Source organism: Micrasema longulum, unplaced genomic scaffold (assembly GCF_059751315.1).
Source record: "Micrasema longulum isolate JH-2025_06_02 unplaced genomic scaffold, ASM5975131v1 h1tg000024l, whole genome shotgun sequence".
Lineage (NCBI taxonomy): Eukaryota > Metazoa > Arthropoda > Insecta > Trichoptera > Brachycentridae > Micrasema > Micrasema longulum.
In genome coordinates this window covers 1-20,765 of record NW_028277232.1, presented here as the reverse complement: position 1 = coordinate 20,765, position 20,765 = coordinate 1, and the positions used below count along the sequence as shown (strand labels likewise).

The window sequence follows — 20,765 nt, the reverse complement described above, 5'->3', positions numbered from 1 at the left end:
TATTCCAAAATTGCTGGGTACATAAAACTAGCATCATTATTTTGTTATAATATTTAATAGAGTCTTTGTAGGTGTACAAAAAAACCATTTAAAAAGCATAATATTAAAACATTTTGGTTTATCAAATTATTGAAAGATGTGCGATGATCTCAACTTCCAGTTGTGCCCTTATTTATTGACATATATACCTGTACCTGTAGTCAAGTAAAAAATAGGCAAAACATATTCATATTTAACCATAACCGATGCTTCATTAAAATATTAATAATTAAAATGCATGATTATTATATTAAAACATCACTGGCCTTTATTTCAATCATATAAGCTTAATAAATATAAGCTTTTTCATATTGTATACTATTTTTTTCAGTTCAAACTTTTAAAACTCAAAGTTTTATAATAAAATCAGTGCATAAAATATTTTTTTAATACATCGGGGTAAACAAAAAAATACAGAAATAAAAAATATGTTTTTTTTTCCATGCTCGTTTTTGATTTGTTGTAATATTTTTTTACGTTCGAATAATAGCAGGTTCGAATAAAATTGGAAAATTCGAATAATTTTTCTATAAAGTAATCAGATATTTTTTAAGGACATCCAAAGTTTGGTAATTTTCAGGTTCTTAAGAATTTTCGAGTTTCACGGCTATTTAGAAGTATATAGTGGGTGGCCATGAGATCAGCAAGCAGACGAGTAGAAGTGTGCGGGTCTCGGGGATTGAAGAATGAGCATCTCTTGCCCAACACTGCGTGTTGTGTTCTGTCTACCGTCAGCATGTATCTATGGCTCGGTACCTACGGAGTATCATGTCCACGCCACACTCAGTTGGCTAACAAAGGCGATCTCCTCTTCATTGTTAAAAATATTTACATCATCTTTCTCTCAAAGAACGTTAATTTGTCCTCATTTCGGATGGGTAACAATTAAGATGCGAGTCACTGTACTCAGATCCCTCGGCAAAACATGGACATTCCAAAAATCGTCTTCGTTTTTATACTTTAAAACACACTTTATTTTCTGAAAGGCAATCTATATTCGTAGTAATTCAAAATTGGAAGCTTTTCATTGATTCGTTTAAATTTCAGTACAAGTTAATAAATCAAAATATTTTTATAACTACACTAGAGATAAAAAATACTGAGTTATGTAAAAATATAATATACAAAACATGCACTATAAAAAATATCTTAAAAACAAAATTGAAGATTGGGGACATGATTTTTTTTATGGATGATAACAAACTAATCAAAATATTTTTATTTATTTCCCATACAATCTGAATTCGGAACATATAAAAGAGTTCAAGAGTAACTTGATATAATGGCACGCATGGAGTGAACTTCGCTGAAAACACAATGCATGAGCGTTACAATAAATACTGATACTAAAATTACGATTTTCGCTCATTTACAATATAATAAATATTTTTGAAAACATAAAAAATGACAAATTTTAATAAACCATAGATTTGTATAAACTCAATTTATATATTCACATATAAAAGAAACAGAGGAGGAAAAAATTGAGAAAGGAATATTGAAATTTAGGCATTTGTAGAGCTTACAACTAATTATTGGCTTCAGTGATAATTTTACACATTGTATAACATTCACCATTCTGCCTATATTCTAACATCTAAATTTTTTCGGCTATGTAAACTTTTATGTAGTAAAAGAGCTTAATCCTCTATTTATGTGGGTGAAATTCATCATGGTGAATTATTTTACCTATTGCGCAGCGCCTGAAAATATTTTTGAATTTTTATTTATCTTGTTATAGGAGTTGGATTAATTTAAAATATTCAAAGCATGTTTAAATGTTGTGCAATGTGAAGACTAATAATGGATTTCAACCCTAAGGGAGTTATCAAAATTGATAATTATTTCTTAAAAATGAGAGTCATAGCATTTACAGGGCTCACGATCAGTCATGCTTCTCAAAAATATTTTTCCTCTCAAGAAAGAGGAAGATTGCAACAGCAATAAATGGATCTAGCCTTTGCCTACAATCATTTTTGAAGAGGCTTAGCGAGTTATTCTTTTAAAAAAATTAAAATATTTATATATACTTAAAATATTCTAAATTTATACGAGTACTTAATAGTTTTATTCCATAAATATGAATTACCAACTATTTATCTGTATGATTTTGCTAAAATGACTTAAATTCGGTATTTATGGATGAAGATTACCCTCTTAAAGACGATGCTTGGGAGAAAGGTGTGGCCTCTATATGTTGTAATACGATTTTCCATATATCACTTTGGAGCAGAACCCATAATACCGAGCTGTGACAAAACATTTGATTTGACATTTCAAGTAATATTCCATACTTTATAAAAATGAATAGATCAATATTTTACACCGCCTTAATAGATGTTTTAAATGACGGAGTTATAAATCTTTACTGTGTTAATGATGAATATCAATAGCACAAAAATATTGAAGATGAATATGTTTTAAGGAAACATTTATTTAATTTCAATATTTTTGGATGAGGTTGAAATTAAATATTCATTTATAAATCTCTTTTTACACTGGAATATTTTAAAGCCCCTTTTTATTTTCATAGTTCTACATCATGAGACTGATCATCTTACCTTTATTCAACATAAATGATCAAGATACGCTACGATTGGTGTACCAATGCAATGCCCTATACACTATTAAGTGCGGAAAGGGAGCGATGATGATTTGTGTATTTTTTTAACATTTTAAAATCGTTGAAGAATGTAAATATAAGAATAAATATGGATTTTATCGGCGTCTCCATTTCCATAGCTTTAATTAAAGGTTCAAGGAATTAAGTTGGACATTAATAATAAAAGTTTAAATATTTTTTTACATATTGTGTATTTTGCATTACAATTTAAATACATATTGTAAATTATTCTTCATATTCACATCATTTACAAATAATTACAGTTTTTGTTACAGGTAATTTACAGTTGAATTTTAGACATTTTAATTCAAACGAAGATCCTTAATAAATTTCACTCCTTTAATAAAAAAGGACGTACTATTTTTAATTCACATTTGAATCACTCTGGTGGTATACCATAAATTGAGAAATATAAGCATACTTATACATTCATACTTTTGTATATTTTTTTGCATTTATAAATACATTCATTCATTTGAAGGCACATTGCACATTAACAAACATTGCGTTTTTAATAAAGTTACATACAGTATCGTAATCCATAAGACATTGCCTGGGTGGTATTTTGAATCTTTTTTACCCCTTAGAGAGAGATTCAAATACGGAATTTTATTTTTTGCATGCGTTTATATTTTGCTTCAAATCTGGCCACACTGATTATTATACGTCAAATAAATATGAACACGTGAAATCAAACATGATGATATTCATTTAGAACATTATCGCGACCTCAAGCACTCAATCAGGTTGAATTGACCAAACCGCATTCATTTTTTCCGTTTTAAACATCATATGAAACAAAGTATCGTCGTGTTAAAAATTTAAAAACTCCCAAATTAACCACTCTCTAGGGAGTAGAGAAGATTCAGAATCCCATCCTTGGTCGACTAGTACTAGTGAACTCAATGTGTCTAAGTAATCACGCTTAAGCTCTCATAGATTTCGGTACAGTTAATCCATATCATTGATAAAATTAAGTTCTGTTATCTAATATGTATAATCTCTAATTAGTGAAATAAATATTGGTCGATTGTGTCCTAGATCGTGATGCCGTTTAAGTCAGTCGTCATTGGGAGAGGTGTGATTAGTCACCATCAGTTAGTATCTGTATCCGCCGTTTCCATTTCCATTTCCATTATTTCCTGGTCTTGCTGGGGGTACGTATTGGTTGGATGGACCGCCGGACGGGTATCCGTTTCCTGCTGGGTAGCCGTTTCCGGGAGACGCTGAAAAATGATGCATCGGCGTCGTTTTAGCAGTATGATGATAAACTGTTTTCGTGAGATATGCGAATATGATATTCGGCATGGGTTTTCAAGAACAGAGATGGATACCGTTAAAAAAAGGAAATGTGAAATTTAACACATTGTAGTCGGGCGCTTCGAACAATAGACTCTAGCCTATAGCGGGTGTTTTTCGCGATTAGCGCAAAAATATATCGCTTTCTTAAAATTGACACAATTTCTAAACCAAATAATATTTTCGATCGAAATTTTCAAAGAAATCATATTTGACATTTGATCATCAAAAATAAATTATAATTGCTTTGATTACATCATAATTTCAGCACATTTCAAAACTGAATATAAAAACCTGAAATTAATTTAGTAAATAGCATTCAATATTTAATATTTGAAAATTCCATGTAAAAGATAACATGTTTATTCATATCATATAGTTATATGATAAATAATAATGTTTAGTTGCCATGCCCGCAGTTTTACAATCGCTGGATGTGTGAAATCTGATCGCGTAAATATTGAACAGTGTCGCCTAAGGCCAAGGCGAACCCTCAATAACTCATAAGTTTAATTGCTTCTTGTCAAAAAAGGATCTTTTGCGGTTGCCTCGTCTAATTAAAGAGCCCATTCCACTTATGAATCATAGTATTTATTCTTTCAAGGAATCAGTACACTTCATATGTTGACAATCCATCACACACTATAAGTGCATGTATCACATAAATTCCTCCAAGTATATGCTTGTATAAAACAACAATGACAATTGAGTAAACAAAAAATAAAAATACATGTAAAAAGCAGTGGATGATTGGTAAGAACTTACGAAAAACTGGCATTGCAAAGGATTACAGTAAAATCATTGCATTCTGCAAACAACTGGTCTATCTGTGTGGAATGAAAGGGTTTGATTTTATTTCTCCTGGGTAGATAAAATAGGGTGAAATATTTAACGGAACACTTGATTCACTGTGGCACAGTCGGTTGTCACTTTTCCTTACAAAACTTTGGCAACATGATATAACTATACATAATAAAATAAAATACAAAAAAAAAACGAAATGTAATGTTTATTTTATAAACTAATAATGTTTTACGGTGTGGTAACGTTCGAAACATTTTCCAGGGTGAAGTGGTACACAGCAAAATTGGCAAATAAAACACGTTTCACTTCGCTTTTGATGGGCTGCGCATACCCGACATTGTCTTAGGGGATTTTTTCTCTTACCCTTACCTACAATTTTACCTAATTTATGTTGTTTCATGTCCTTTGACAATCTTCCGGGAGGATCGAATTTTGGTGTTCGCTTCGTAGGTTGTGTCGATGGTCCCGGATCCGGGTTATCTAATTCATCATCAGAAGGTATTCGGTCGGTTATCCAATGCAATGCTACTTCATGCAGAAATTTTTTATATTTCATCTTTGGTTGATGAACCGAATTAAATATGACGAATGAATTAAAAAGTGCGCAGTTTATCAGGTACATCGTTACCCTCTTTGTCCATTTTGTAGTTTTACGCAATATCGAATAATATGAGAGGTATTGATCAGCACGGTCAACACCTTTCATGTGCTTATTGTATTCGATTATAGATGTTGGTTTTATGATTTTATTGCGCGTTTTCCAATCCATGTTCTGGCTTTCTTTCATTTCAGCAGAATGAATGGTGGAAATCATTCGAACTTCCTTTTTAGATTGCCAAACTTGCAATAGTATATCGCCTTTTCTTTTGAAAATTGATTCACCTTTCTTCTGTTTAATCATTTGCAATGATTTGGGTAGACCTCTGTTTTTTCTTATGGTACCACAAACTCTTATTTTATTTAGCAATAAAGCCTTGCAATTTTCGACACTGTTGTAGTAATTGTCCATATAAAGATGATGCCATAAATTAGTATACTCAGATACAACTTTTTTTACAGTTTCTAGTAATTTAAGTCCTTGTGCACAATACATCTCAAAATTGCAAATGTAGCCGGTATCACTTTCACATAAAATTCGCACAAGTATTCCGTATTTCACAATTTTAGAAGCATTGTAAACTCTAAAAAATAGTCTTCCCCTCCAAGGTATCATTCCCTCATCTAAACTTAATTCTTGGTGGGGTTTGTAAATGTTTTTAAATTTAGGTAAAAAGTGGTCAATAATTGGTTTTACTTTGCATAATCGGTCGGAACTATCTATGATTTCTTCATTGTTAGAAAAATGCCACGCTTTCCATATCTGCCGAAACCGGTCTCTGGACATCGTTTTAGCAAAATAAGGAGTTTCGGTTGTTGGTTCAGTAGACCAGTACTCGTCCCTTATATCCTTTCGAACTTGTCCCATCAAAATAATCAGCCCCAAAAACTTTTTCATTTCTTTCAAAGTAATATTTTTCCACTTTCCCGATTTTTTATATAATTTGTAATTATGTGAGTTTTGGTGGTAATATCTATTAGATTCGTTTATAAAATATTCAAACAAATCATCACCGATAAATAACTCTATCGCATCACTTACAGTTTGAGGACAATGGACATTTGAATTCAAACCGCGGCGGCCTAAAAACGATTCCAGAACTGGAGGATTATCAAACGATGACCACTCGTCCACATCCTCATCTGAGCTCGTCTCCGAATCAGAATCACTTTCAATAGTGCGACGGTGAAACGTTCTAGGTCTTGGTATTTGTTCATCATCACTCGGTTCTTTGTCTGACAACTCTTCAATGTCATCATTCCATGAACAATTAGATAAATTGTCGGCATACACTTCATCGTCACTATCATTGGCTTGTAAAGACATTTGTGTAGGGGTAACGTCCTATACAATGCTAATATATTCAAATAAGAAAATACCAAACAGTAAACAAAACAGTGCGAGCGGTATGAAAAATAGTCCAATACGTGAAATGACTCAAACTAAACTGGAGATTGAGATCGCATAAAACTCTAGATTTCTGGCGACGCCTTTACAAGTGGCACACTAGCCAATCCGGACAAGGCATCTCAAATAACGTCGACAGACTGTCGCCTAGCACCCCAGGTAGCAAATCACCCTTCAAGGCGTTTTATTTCACGCTGATAACAAACCCGTTTAATGCCGTTTCCCGCCAACAACCGACAGTCGACAAAAACGGCATTTGCCGTGTCCCGCGGTTGACCGACAGTCCGCGAAAAACGGCAAATGCCGTGTCCCGACGACAATGTGTTAACGCAGTTATGTGTCCTATCACTGCTGTTTTTTATTGGTTTATTGAAGACATTTTTTTGTATCTACTTTTATTGAAATTGTTCATCAAATAAGGTAAATATTTTTTAAAAATCCATTTCATTCTATTCCAAAACTTGCCCATAAAATGTTTAAAACCTTCTAAGATGCTTTGAATTTATTTGATTTTTTATAAGCAAATGTAATTGAAATTGAAATGTAAATGACATGCACCGTGGCGCAGTTGGTTAGACGGCTAACTGCAGTTTGTCGGGAATTTAAAAAAAAAATTTAGAATTTAAAAAAAAAAAAAAAAACTGTGAGACTGGCATCGCGGGTTTGAGCCCCACCAGCTGCAAGAAACAAATCCAAGGAATTTTTTTTTTCTCAATTGGTTTGGGTGTTGTGGTGTATTATTTATTGCTTCCTTCTATATCCTCTCTTTGATACCTGCTGACAACCCTTTGAAATAGAAGCTTAGCGGGTTATTACTTAAAATTTATTTTTTCAAATTATTGCGAGTAATATGTGGCGAATTTAACTACTCGGTAATTTGACTGAAATATACTTGAGCCGTGGCAGCTTCTTCAGAAGCATTTTGTTGAAAACATACTAGGGACTGCTCTTATTTGATTTGTCGATAATTTGACTGTGAGATACTTTACCTGTGGCAGCTTCTTCGGCAGCGTTCTGTTCCAGAGCTAATCTGATGGCCTCTGGGATAGGAGGGGGAGTGGGAAGATGGTCTCCCTTGGGCTGGAATCCATTTTCGTCAGCGATGTAAGTAACCGTTATGATCTTTCCATCGGGTCCGGGGTACGAAAAGGATCCTGAAGGAAAAACAACAAATGTTACCAAAAAAAAGTATCGTCCTTTGCATTGAAATTTAAATCTCAGAGTGATAAAACTCTAGAGAAGCCCTTAAGCTCTATTGCATAGAACAAAAGCGTTTAAAATTTTCGGCTTGGTCAAAACCAAAGTTTAGTTTTTAATTTAACAACAGACGTGTAATGGACGGTTTCGGTTAGTGCTCGCAATGTTCAACCCGAGTACCTCAGCCCGTTGTATTGCTGTAATCTGTAGCTAATTTTGCGGTCAATAATCATAGAATGGTTTTTATCCGTATAGGCGACTCTATCAGTAGAGTTACTAAGGTAAAAATACATAAAATAATATTCGAAGTACTAAATTTGTGATTTCCTATATTAAATATTATAACCACATATTTACCTTGCATAACATTATTAAAATGTTTTGACTTTACACAAAGTAAATACGTAGTTATTGTAAAATACATTTCTGTATTTAAAATGAAGTTAAATTATTTTTCCCAATTTAAAAAAATTAAACATAGCCATATAATATTTTTTTAATTAATTATTACTTTTTAAAGTAATAAGAATTAATTAACGGCATTCTTGTTAGGTTAAATATTTTTAAGAAATGTTAATCACTGGTATTTTTGAATTCGAAAAAAAAACAAAAATAAATCAAATTGGGAGTTTTTTGCTGCTTTCTTGCCTAAAAGCGTATTTTATTAAAATGTTTTTAACTACACATTTATGACAAATAACAAATCATTTACTTATGAGTTCTTTTAGTAAAAGTGGTCATTTTGTGTTTTTTTTTATTAAAAAAGAAGAGACAAAGGTCTATGAACTAATCTTAGATTTAAAAAAAACAGATGTCTTCTCCGTTTAGTACAAACAACGAAACCGGTTGTTAGAGATTTTCGGTAGCTTATTGGAAAGGTTATTCGTCGTAACCCTTGTCCCCGTTTCCAATCGGTAAATGTGCATAGTGCACTATTATGTACACACATATGTGCATCGGTATTACTGCATACTACACAGATGAGAAAGGTACCTACTTTGTACCCAAGTAAGTCGTATGTTCCCTCCACATGCTTTATATGGCGAAAACATACTTTTAAACCGTGTTCATTCTAATTCACTACAACGTAATTTATATGTTTAAAAATGATTACTCTATACGTGTCGCTTAGTTTTATTCATTTATTCGTGTTCGTGTAAGGCAATTTATAACATTTTAATAACTTTTAGAATTTTTTAATAAAAATTGAAATATTTCAATGCTTTCTATTACATTTATTTATTTAGGCAACTCATTATACAGTAGGGTCGACCGATAACTTTTCTTTCCGAATTTTGAAATGATACATATTAAGGATGTGTTTTAAAATTTCATTTTTTATCAAACTTCGAGATACGTTTTTTTCACAGAATTTATGGCCAGACTATAAATATAAATGTTGCATTCTTGGGGTATATTTTATCTCCCAATATTTGAATTATTTTTTTTTAGCGATATTTCATTTATTCACTTTTTTAAAAGACCATTTTGAAATATTTATCAAATCATATTTATTATAATTATTTACTCTCATATAATTATCTTTGATATATAAACTAGTGCATCATCTGCAAATAGTCGGACTTTACAATATTTTAGAGATTCGTCATTTATGATAATCAATATACTGTCGTCATTGGCGAGAATACCGTTTTTTGTCAAAAATCAAAAATTTCTTAAACGTAAGGTAATGTTCTACAATAAGACTCAAAACATTTTATACGTAGTAATGAGCAGTAAAAAAAATCAGTATGAAAAACAATATGTTTTTTGAGCTTTTAATTTTTTTACGCAATATATCCATATATTTTTATATCTATCCATAACCAAAAAAAATATGTAGATATGACACATACAATGATTTAGTCTTTAGAAAAAATTGACATACTGTGTTTTTACTCACGATTATTTGCGGTTATTTTTTTACGCTTGCATAAAGTTGATAAATACTAAAAAGTATCCAGTCTCAAAATATGATCTACAAATAATTGCCTTTTTACTTATGCTGACAGTACAGGTCCTAGCACGGAGCCTTGTGGTACTCCTACATTATTTTATATTGGATCTGAAATAATACTATTGAGTTTCGATATTTGAAATCTGTGATTTAAGTAGCTTTAAACCGATTAATGGCATTTCCTATTATTCCAATTGATTTTAATTTAACTAATATTTACGCTATTTTAAAATTTAGAATCACCGATAGTAGATATTTACTTTTAAGAGCTGTTGAATGAATGGTTTTTTCTAAATCCATATTATTATTTAATAAAAATATTCATTTTGTCCAGAAAGTCGACAAGTCGATTTTTTATAATAAATTCCAACTGTTGTTTATATTTTGGAAACGCGTTGATAAGTCAGAATTCCTCAGCTTAAAACAACGTTATTAATCTAACGCTCATTAGAAATTATAAATATATTTCATGGTTTATTTTTTTGAGAATTTAGAGTGTATTTTTTAAGAATCAAACTTTTTTATTAGTGCTCAAACTTTTAACCGTAGGCAAAATCAATAATTTACTAAATCTCTGGATTTATTCAGTATTCGAATGTATGAACATAATCTTATAACCTCAAATGGTTTACATTGACTGTAAAGACCACAACATAAATATGTACATTTTAAAAATGGTCCATCTGAAACAAATCGTTCAGTTACCCAAGAGCAGTTACTGAATATCTATTACCTATTGACAGCATAATTCAGAAGAACATAAAAGATACTTTGAATGAAGTCCATTTATTCTATTTACATATTCTCAGTACATTTAGCTTGTAACACTTTCACTCATTGTCTTAACACTTCCTGCATTTACTCTACCTACTTCTAACTATTATGATAATATAATATTGCGTAATTAGGACAATTTAGTGGACAAAGTTTTGAATGATACTTTTTGAAGAGAAGCTTAGATATTAATAATAAACATTACAAAAAGCTGATCAATTTTTAACGAAGCATTTAAAAAAAAAAATAGTTGCGTTTTTATAATTTACCCGAATATTCCAATTTTACTGAACATTTTTAACAAACTGAAAATAACTCTATACTTGGAAATTGGAATCAATTTGTCAAAGCGAGTTTAGAACCTCGAACCTTGCTCTTCCGAGCCCGCGACACTAGTCACGGGTGCACAACCCGAAAACCACTTTAAGAATAGAATATGGAAGTCAAGACTTGTGACCTGTCATTGTCTGATTTAAATGGTAAATAGCATTTTGTGTAAGAAATATGTTTCAAACATAGTAGGAATATTACAATCTTTTTAGTTACTCCAAATGTTTGTAGACAAAAGGCTAGATTTCACCCCCTGGGGAGTCATTTGGAAAAGTGGAAAAGCAATGTCATTACTCAACCGCATCTCTTCGGATATCGACATCTTTCACATTAGTGAAAAAAGGTTTAGAGAGGATAGCATCCCCTTTCTTTAATTGCTGGGTATTTCTATTTAACCATATTTGTGTATTTGAATTTAAGTATATATTTTTTTGTGTTATGTATGCATTAAAAATTTTTAAAAATGTACTTAAACGTATAAAATAAAGAAATTGAAACTAAGATTAAAAAATTATAACAGGAATGGAGAACATTTTAGAGAAGGGAATATGGAAGTCTAGGCATTTACAGGGTTAATGTTGAAATTAAAAATTTGTCAGACGTGCTTTAATAATTATTGTGGAGAAGAAATTATTTTACTTTTGATCTTTATTTTCTAGTAAGTGTGCATAAGGCGCTGTATTAGTACACGAATTTCAGCGTATCTTGATAAAAAAAATGTTACATGAAGGTAAGATAATTAGTCTCACGATTCAGGTACCAGTCTAGGGATTATAAAATATTCTAGTGTAAAAACACCCTTTTAAATAAATATTTCATACCAACCATGTCGGGAATCGAACCCGAGATCATTACACCACGAGGCCGTTAAGCCGAAAAGAAAACTAAGCGCAAAGTTACGGTGAATTTTTTTCTGGAAACCTATTAATAACAAACATTAATTACTGTCCATACAAGCCGCATTTGACAATGATTATTATTTATTCGGTTTTATTTGGAACATGACCGGTTTTGTAACTTTTTATTGTTGTGTAAGTGAAAAAGGTCTGCGATAAAGATTCACCTACCTATTTTATTCTGCCCACACATGATAACATTATATTGTAATCGAAAACAAGATTATGATACCGTCCATAAGTCGATGTAATATAGCTATGTGTATAATGTATAATATAACTTATGTCCCCGTCTTCACATATTTATTTATGGACATCGGTAAGATAAATTAATTGCCTCACTTAACGCCACCTCTCAGGCATTATTGCAAAAGTAATGTATAATTAATATCAGTACTTCTAATAACATGGATTTTTTTTTAACAATTTTCAATTAAAAAGGGTCTATGAAAAAAAAATTGCTACTTGTTGGTAGCATAAAATATATTTTTAAATTTATAGTTTTGAATTCCAGTGAAAAGGTCCGTTGTATTGGCCACGCCCCTAATACGTCACGATTTAGGTAAATTTTGAACGCTGTTTGTGACCGTTTAAATTTGAATAGAACATCGTCACGAATTATAACGTCACAATTATCGAGGCCAAACATGTCGCGTTTTTGTTGGGATATAATTTTTAAGGAATTTCTATTTTAAAATGCTTGAAAACATTTATTCACAACGTCCATATTGATTTTGAAAATACAATTAATTTTCCTAAATCCATTTCATGTATTTTTATCTATGTATGTGATATTTCCCTATTGCAATGAGTTATTTATTACGCATTAATTGTTTCATTTATTTGTTTTAGTTTCACACCCACGATACATAGCTTTTCACTTAGTAAAAATAATATATTATATGGACTAAACAAAAACTAAAAGCTTCGGTTAATGAAGCTTATTCAGGAAATATTAATTTCAATAATGATTCTAAAGGATATTTTTTTCTACTAAATTCATGAACAAAACAAAAAAAATAAAAATATATTTTGTCATTTTTTAATGCAACGTTGATTCTTTGTATTGGTACAATTATATAAGTCCAAGGACAATATGTACATTATTTGTTTTTAGTAAAGTTAATTTTTTTTCTAAAGTAAAGCCATAAATTTTAACGACCTTAAGATTGTTGAGTTGAGTTTCTTGAGTTAGTTTAACTAACTTTGGTTGAATGCTGATTTTACAATGTTTTTACTCATAAACTAAAAACATCTCTAAGTAACTTTTATTTTAAAACTTTTTACACATTGAAGGTAAGCAAATTAAAAAAATATATGTTTTAAAGTACTTTTCAGAATTCAGTGTCAGATAAACTTTAACCGGGTTATGGTCTCGTGGTAGTGTTGTGGGCTCACGAACCAAAAGTCCGAGGCTCGAATTCCACTTTACCACACTTCGATTCCCATTTTGACAGCACAAGAAATGGTCGGAAAAATGAAATATTTGGGTAAATAATCAAAACTCAACTCACTTCTACTTAAAAAATTTAACAATGATTGCTTACCAACAGCCGATTGGGCTTCCTTTTCAGGGTCTCCTTTATTTTTCAATTCTCCCTGTTCTTCTACTTTAATTCCGTTTTCAGCCTCGTAACTAAAAAGAAAATTTATAGTATCCATTAAAAATTCGTTTTTATTTAATTTATAGTATGTAAAATTGTGTTTTAAAATACATGTTTATTTGTACGTTTCTGTATTCAGGCATCAACATTATTTTTGTGCAAGCGTTATTGTTTTTAAAGAATTCTGTACAAAATTTTAAGAGAACCTGTCGGAAAACTCACGAAACTTCTTCAAACGATATTCTAATGCTGAGATTCGCTAGAAGTTTATGTAATGGCGTCATCCGTCGTTTCATTAAGCGTCGTGGGACTACTTTGGTAAATATTTGTTTATGTCTTTATTTATTATATTATATTGTATTATTAAAAATACACGTAAAAAAATAATGACAACATAAATAACTGAAATGAATTGATAGAAAAAAAAGTCCCTTTTTAAATTGTACAATATTTTGTGTCTATCCAAATTTTTGAAGTCGAAAACTAGATTCAACTACCATGAAAGTCTTTAAAATTAATGTATTACAACATAGATGAGAACATTTTATAGACGGTAATATAGAAGTCTAGGCATTTACGGGGCTTATGACCTTTCATGGACTGCTTTAAGTGGCCACTTTACACACTGTGTGGCATTCACTATTCTGCCTATGAAGAGCTTTAACTTTTACATCAAATGGATCCACATGTGGAAGAATAACAAATTACAGCAGAGATGGATAACATTTTGAAGAAGGGGATATATAAGTCTAGGCATTTACAGGGCTTATGACCTGTCATTGGCTGGTTTGAGTGGCACACTGTGTAAAATTCACCATTTTACTTTAATCTTTTATTTACAAACATTTGGACAAACTCATAATATTGTAATATGGAAGAATTGAAGGAATATTATAGATATTCAAACATAGGCAGAGTGGTGAATGTTACACGGTGTGTACGTCGGTCACTTAAACCAGCCGATGACAGGTTATAATCCCTGTAAATGCCTAGGCTTCCGTATTCCATTCTAAAAAGTGTTCTTCAATTCTGTTTAAATATATTAAATCAATATAAATAAATTAAAAGCAAATTTAAAGAATTTTTTAGAACAAATGTAAAAACTGCATTCAATTTGAATTAGTATGAATGTATTATTATTTTCTGTTTTTCTATTTATATCCTATGTTTTTTTTTCTCCTGTACTTTTATGTTCAAAATCACTACAACAGTGAACCAAAATAAATAACTATAACAGTGTAAGTTACTCGCCAAGCACAAGAGTTAGTATATTTTTTTGGAGAGTTACAGTTATAAAATTTACTATATGTATAAAAGTAGATTTGTGTAGATGAAAAAAAACATGTACCATTTAAGAAAAATCTTAATAAAAAATAAAAAAATATATATCACTTATTACGTTCGGCTCTAAGAACGTGGACTCTTAGGAACAAAATGAAATTATGTGCATTTGTTCTGAGATTGCTCTTACGTTTATATTCTTATTGCATACGCCCCTTAGAGAACGAATGGAATAATATGACAAATACTTTGTGCCGTCCTTTTCCATCAAAGGTGTTGTTAACCCTTGGTGTTGAGATTGTCAAACGTAGTACCTACCTACTAATAATCCTTTCACTGTAATTTGATTAAATTTATGTATGTAATAACCTTTAATAAAGTGTATAATGTGACGAGCGTCGGAGTAATGAAAGTTAAATTACTGATACGGAGACCTGCGGTCTTTAAAATGATTTCGGGTATGTGGAGGAATGTATCCTCAGTAAGGAAGCTAACGCATTGACAAACAGACAAACATGAGAGCCTGGGTTTGAATTCCAGCTAGACCAACTTAAAAAGACACGCTCATTTATTTATGACTATTTAGTGATAATAAATACAATTTTTTAATTTTTAGTTGAGAAAAAAAAAATGAAAATATTGATTTTCAGTGTGAAAATTTGTTTAAATTGTTCTCACTTTGAATTTAATCACAAAACAGTTTTAATGAGAAAATCGTGTAAAACCTTTCTCGTATTCTAAAATGGAGTCGTGTCCATCAATAGAAAATATCAGGTCTTCTTGTTTACTTCACAATAAGAAATATGAAGTTAGTACAGATCGTAAGTCAAATATTACTGATTAATGTAGAATATAAACCTATGTTTATACTAACGATCGTGTTAATTTATTATTTATTTATTTACCTGTATTTGTAAGAGCCATCGCCGTTGTTCTCGTTGGTTTGTGATATGATGGCGACCGGAGGGCTCGCGGGGCCACCGCCCGGAGCACTAAGCCCGGAGCCCCCAGACTGATCGGCCCCCGAGGGCGGCAGGTAGGTGTTCTCCAGGCGCCCGGCTACACAGGACGCTACCAAACAGGTGAACACGATCTGGAAAAAGACGGCAGTTGGTTAGGATGATATTCCGAAAGAAACATTTACGTTTTTGCTCAAATATTTCCGTTTTCGTCTACTTTAAACTCTTGCAAATAACCGTGTTAGGAAAAGGAATTAAGAATCTCTGTTCTACATTTAGCGATACTACGGAACCGCAATGACTTATTTTTCATGAATGCATTTGGTTTAGATAAAAAATAACAGATAAATCATAATGAGAGGGTGCTGAGTTGATACTTAAATAACAACGTACCATAATCATGTTTAGGGTAAGATAACTTTAATAATACCAGTCCAGAAACAATCGAATACTGCAGTGTAGGACCACCCTTTAAACCAGTGTTCACATCCAGCCTGTCAGGAATATAAAATAGGACCTCAAGTATTGTAAGCTTATCAGCCCACCGCACACTACCAATGCCGTAGCCAGGGTACGCAGGCAAAGTCCCGTGCCCTGGAAAATTTGTGCCTGCTCTAGCCAGAACTTGCTCCTTTTCAAAATCTAATTAATTTGAACATTTGTTATAATAAGATATGAATATAATCTAATGAATTTACTAATTTAATTATAAATTACTATGTTCTTAAACGTTATAGATATTATCTATGAAACAACTTTATGTAAAAGCTTTGTTACTATACGCACGTAAACATTATTCTCTACCTTCCGTTACAAATACAAGAGTTACTAGATACTCCACCCTGATGCTGCAAAAAAATAAAAAAGGATTCGGTCAAAGAGGATTGGCTTACTACTTAGTTTAAGTGTACAATCTACTTCCATTATTCATAAGGACAATCAGTAAGTTCTCCTAATATAAAATTGCTATTAAGAAATTTATGGTGGAGGTGGGTTGCGCACGAATCAATGAGTGGATCAAGCCAAATAGGTAAAATGTGCGTACTGTTCATGAAAATTGTTCTATGGTCTATATAAATTGGTTATGTTTTTTATGATTATTTTAGTTTTTTATTGCTTATTATGTTAATGATAATTCGGCTAATTACATATTTTTATTGTTATTATTATGTTAACTTTCTTAAATAGCTAATCTTAGGCATGTTTCACATTTTGTGAAACATGCCTAACACACAGTGAGGGAACATTGACAAGTTTTAAAAATGAATATACATAATGTAAAAGTATAAATAAATAAAGTCGGTCGCGCAATTTATTGATTTTTTGGCTGTTATTGAACTAGCACTTCTTATTTTTTTTTATTAATAATTATCATAGTATTATTTCATTTTTTGCACTATCTTGTATAACACTTCTATTTTAGCCGTATATATTACGGGACATCACTAAAATGTTTTTCCGGGCAGTCTTTTTAAATATGTATTGGTTGCAGATAAACTGAACTTGTAATTGAAGAAGTAGTAATCACATGACACTGAGAATACCTTGCCCCAGGTAAAAACAATATTTTTTTTAAAGGGAGAAATTAAAAACAAATTAAATCAAACAAAAACATAGTATTAAACTGGGTTGTGGTCCTGTGGCTAGTATAGCAGACTCACGAATCAGAGGTCCAATATTCGAACCCCTCTGTGCTACAACTTGATTTCCATTTTTAATAGTTAGTTATTTCTCAACTCGAACCCAAATATTGTTATTTTATTTTTTAATAATAAAAAAAATAAGAGAAAATTTTATGTTGCCGATAATGAAAGCATAGCACATGAACAAATTCAAATGTACGCAATTTAAGTACGGTCCAACGTCAGGGGTTCAATCTATCAAAAGTGCTTTCCTTACGTGAATTTTTTTCAGTGCCCAAGATTCTATTTCACGCATTTTATTTAAATTTATTTGGCACCAAAGTACATTTGATCCAGTTTGCGCTTGATTTTGAAAATTGATGCAAAATCAAACTGGCTTCACGGGTTCGATTCCCGCCATTTGCAAGAGAGAAATCTAAGAACAATATGTTTCTTTTTTGGGTGATACCGCGTGTGTTGGATTTGTTCCGACATTTCGGCTACCGTTGCAGGAGCCATCTTCAGGGTAACCTGAGTGAACACACATGGTATCACTCAAAAAAGAAACATATTGATAACAGTGACCGTGAAAACCTTCGCACCTATATAAATCCAAGAACGTTTTTTTTCTCAATTAGTCTAAGTGTTGTGGTGTATTTTTCATAACTTTTCATAACATAGCCTCTGAACGAGAGGCTTAGCCGGATATGCCTTAAAAAAAACAAGAGTTCGACTGTTCAACAATTATATGGTTTATACAAATTATCATGTATTTAGTGGAATTTATTAATTGCGTGGTTTTTACTCATTTCCGCGAGCGAAACTAATTGATTAAAGTAAAATCTGTTTTTATTTATAACTGTTTAAATAATAACACAATTCTTGTTAAAATAGTAGAATAATATTATTGTTTAAAAAATATATATCTCATAATCAGTCAATGGGAATAAGTTTTTCTCAACCTCTGTTATAATAATATAATATCGAATAAGTTTCCATTGTCCCTTATGATTAAATATGTGTTGTTAGGGTATTGTATATTTTTCTTATTGAAACAAGTTCACGTTATTTCTGTTGTATTCCTAAATTATGTTATTTTTATTCTACGATCTAATATTTTGTTCAATCAATTTTGTGCACGGTGGATCTGATTTTTTGTATTTGTTTTATTTCTGGCTTATATTATCGCAATAAGGTAAAATAGTAAAAAAATATTTCGTGTCATATTTGATAATTGGAAAAAAAAACACTTACCAATTTCATGATGAAAATTATTAAACCTTTCTTTATGATCGAAGATTCCTTAAGTGCACTAGTTTCGGAGGACGAGACTAGAAGGATCGCTGGGCAGTTTAAACTGTATCGACTGATGATGCACTGAAGGATGCTCCAGTATTTATACTCGGAGATGTTCTGCACTTGTCTCTAAAGCCGATACCTATAAAGGTACATCAACCAGATACCTACCACGAGAGATACAGTTCACCCGATTAAACTACCAAGTACCTGTGTGTGTGTGTGCGGCCCAATCGAGTTTGCGCCAATACACGCGTACAATTACTCCACAAATCGAGTTTTTCCTCAATATCCAGATTTTAGTACTGATATTCACGGCTAACTTGTTGTTAAACGTCTCATTTTTGCAAATCGGATAAAAAGAGATTACCCTCGAAAATGAATCCCTCGGACGTACATACATACTGATTACCTCATCAATACAATTCGCACGGTCAACATCCACACGGTTGATCTATATACAATATAATAACTCAATCTTGTTTCCAGAATTGTTCATCGTTCCCTTATTCGCACTTTTGGTACTTAGGGCACTGAAAACATGCTTAGCATTTGAGAGATCACAATGAACAATAATGAACATGCTTAAGTTATCGCAGTCGTAAGTCAACGCTCGTGTCGGTTTTGTTTTTTTGTTTTCCTCGTAAATAAATATAGTTCATTGGTGAAAAATTGGCGTTTACTATAAAAAATAATACAGTTTATTGCATTTGCAGAAAAGTAAGGAATATCTAATACAAAAAAGTGGATAGTAAATAACAATTACTATGGCGACTGTTTTCTTGACAATAAATATGCTAAATGCAATAAATAGCATTATAAATACTAAATAAATAAACAAAAATAGCAGCTTTGAAATATTTTCCATATATACACAGGTAATTACGCAACAGGATTATACGTCGCAAAACGTAAATATTCTGACATTTAATTTTAGGTGTTGCATTGCGATCGCGAATACGATAAACAAGCATGGTGAAAAATTGTTATCACGTCGCTTATTAGCACGTCAATAGTTATTTGTGATTGAACCCCAGATATCTAATCAGGTACACTGAATTATTGCAGTGTGAAAACACCTTTTGAAATAAATATTTCCCTTCGACCCTGTCAGTAATCGAATCCGCGACATCATGCATGGTAAGTAAACGCGCTAACTTTTAACTTCTTATTTTCTAACATTGAGTAGCTCCTCGAAAAAGACCCAAAAATTTTAATGTTTCAGTAAATCACGATAGCAAAAATACATCATTAAAACATAAAATATTTACAATTTACTGTAGGTACGAGTATTTACAGTAAAACACAAAAACTTCTTCCAGAGGGGATATGGAAATTGCGCATTTACACTTTACGGGTCTTATAATCTCTTTTTGGGGGTTTTAGTGATCACTTTACACACTTTGTCACATTTTTTATTGTGCATATGTGGAAATATCAATATGAATTATTATATGTGAAATTATTTAGCGCGTGTGTGTGTCATCGATCAATGGACTGTTTATTTATTTACGTACATTATTTGAGACAATAAGTCCTAACTCCATGAGACAAAAAGTCCTGTGTTGAGATAGGACGAGCAATTATATGACACAGACACATGTATATCAGGATAGGATTAGAAACAAAAAAAATAATTAAAAAAATATTTAAAAAAACATATATATGGCACATTAATATGGTAAACAGTAAACTCAAGCATTCGGAAAATCATCAAGGAGTTTCCTACTTAAATCCCTTCTTCTAAGGAAAATCCTTTCTTGAAAATATTTTTTGTCCTTGGGAGCTTAATACGTTCTTTCAAAATATTGAACACTCTCGGTTCGAAAAATGAGATATGTCTCTGAGCAAAAGTCGTACGGGTTTTGGGAATGAACTATGAACCCCACATACCTAAAAGAACTATCCATTTCAGCTGAACTAGCTAAAACGCCTAAACAAGCTACATATAAATATATATCCAGTAATGAGAAACGTCATTATTCTTGCGAATTCGGTGGACGCTCATTTTCAGCAGCAGGCGCCTGCGCCGATCCTATGGTATTGTTTGCTCTTAAGTTAAAGTGCAAAGATGTTGGA

General features: G+C 31.6%; 1 protein-coding gene across 1 annotated transcript; it reads right to left on the bottom strand.

Annotated features, from left to right (window-relative positions):
- Positions 1-2,851: 2,851 nt before the first annotated feature.
- Positions 2,852-18,783, bottom strand: LOC148285536 (endocuticle structural glycoprotein SgAbd-2-like). Its single transcript, XM_088243860.1, has 5 exons — positions 18,645-18,783; positions 15,715-15,902; positions 13,472-13,560; positions 7,760-7,924; positions 2,852-3,888 (listed from the first exon to the last, which is right to left on the bottom strand). The coding sequence occupies exons 1-5, from the start codon at positions 18,651-18,653 to the stop codon at positions 3,761-3,763; spliced, it is 579 nt and encodes a 192-aa protein (XP_088099986.1). The 5' UTR covers positions 18,654-18,783; the 3' UTR covers positions 2,852-3,760.
- Positions 18,784-20,765: the final 1,982 nt, after the last annotated feature.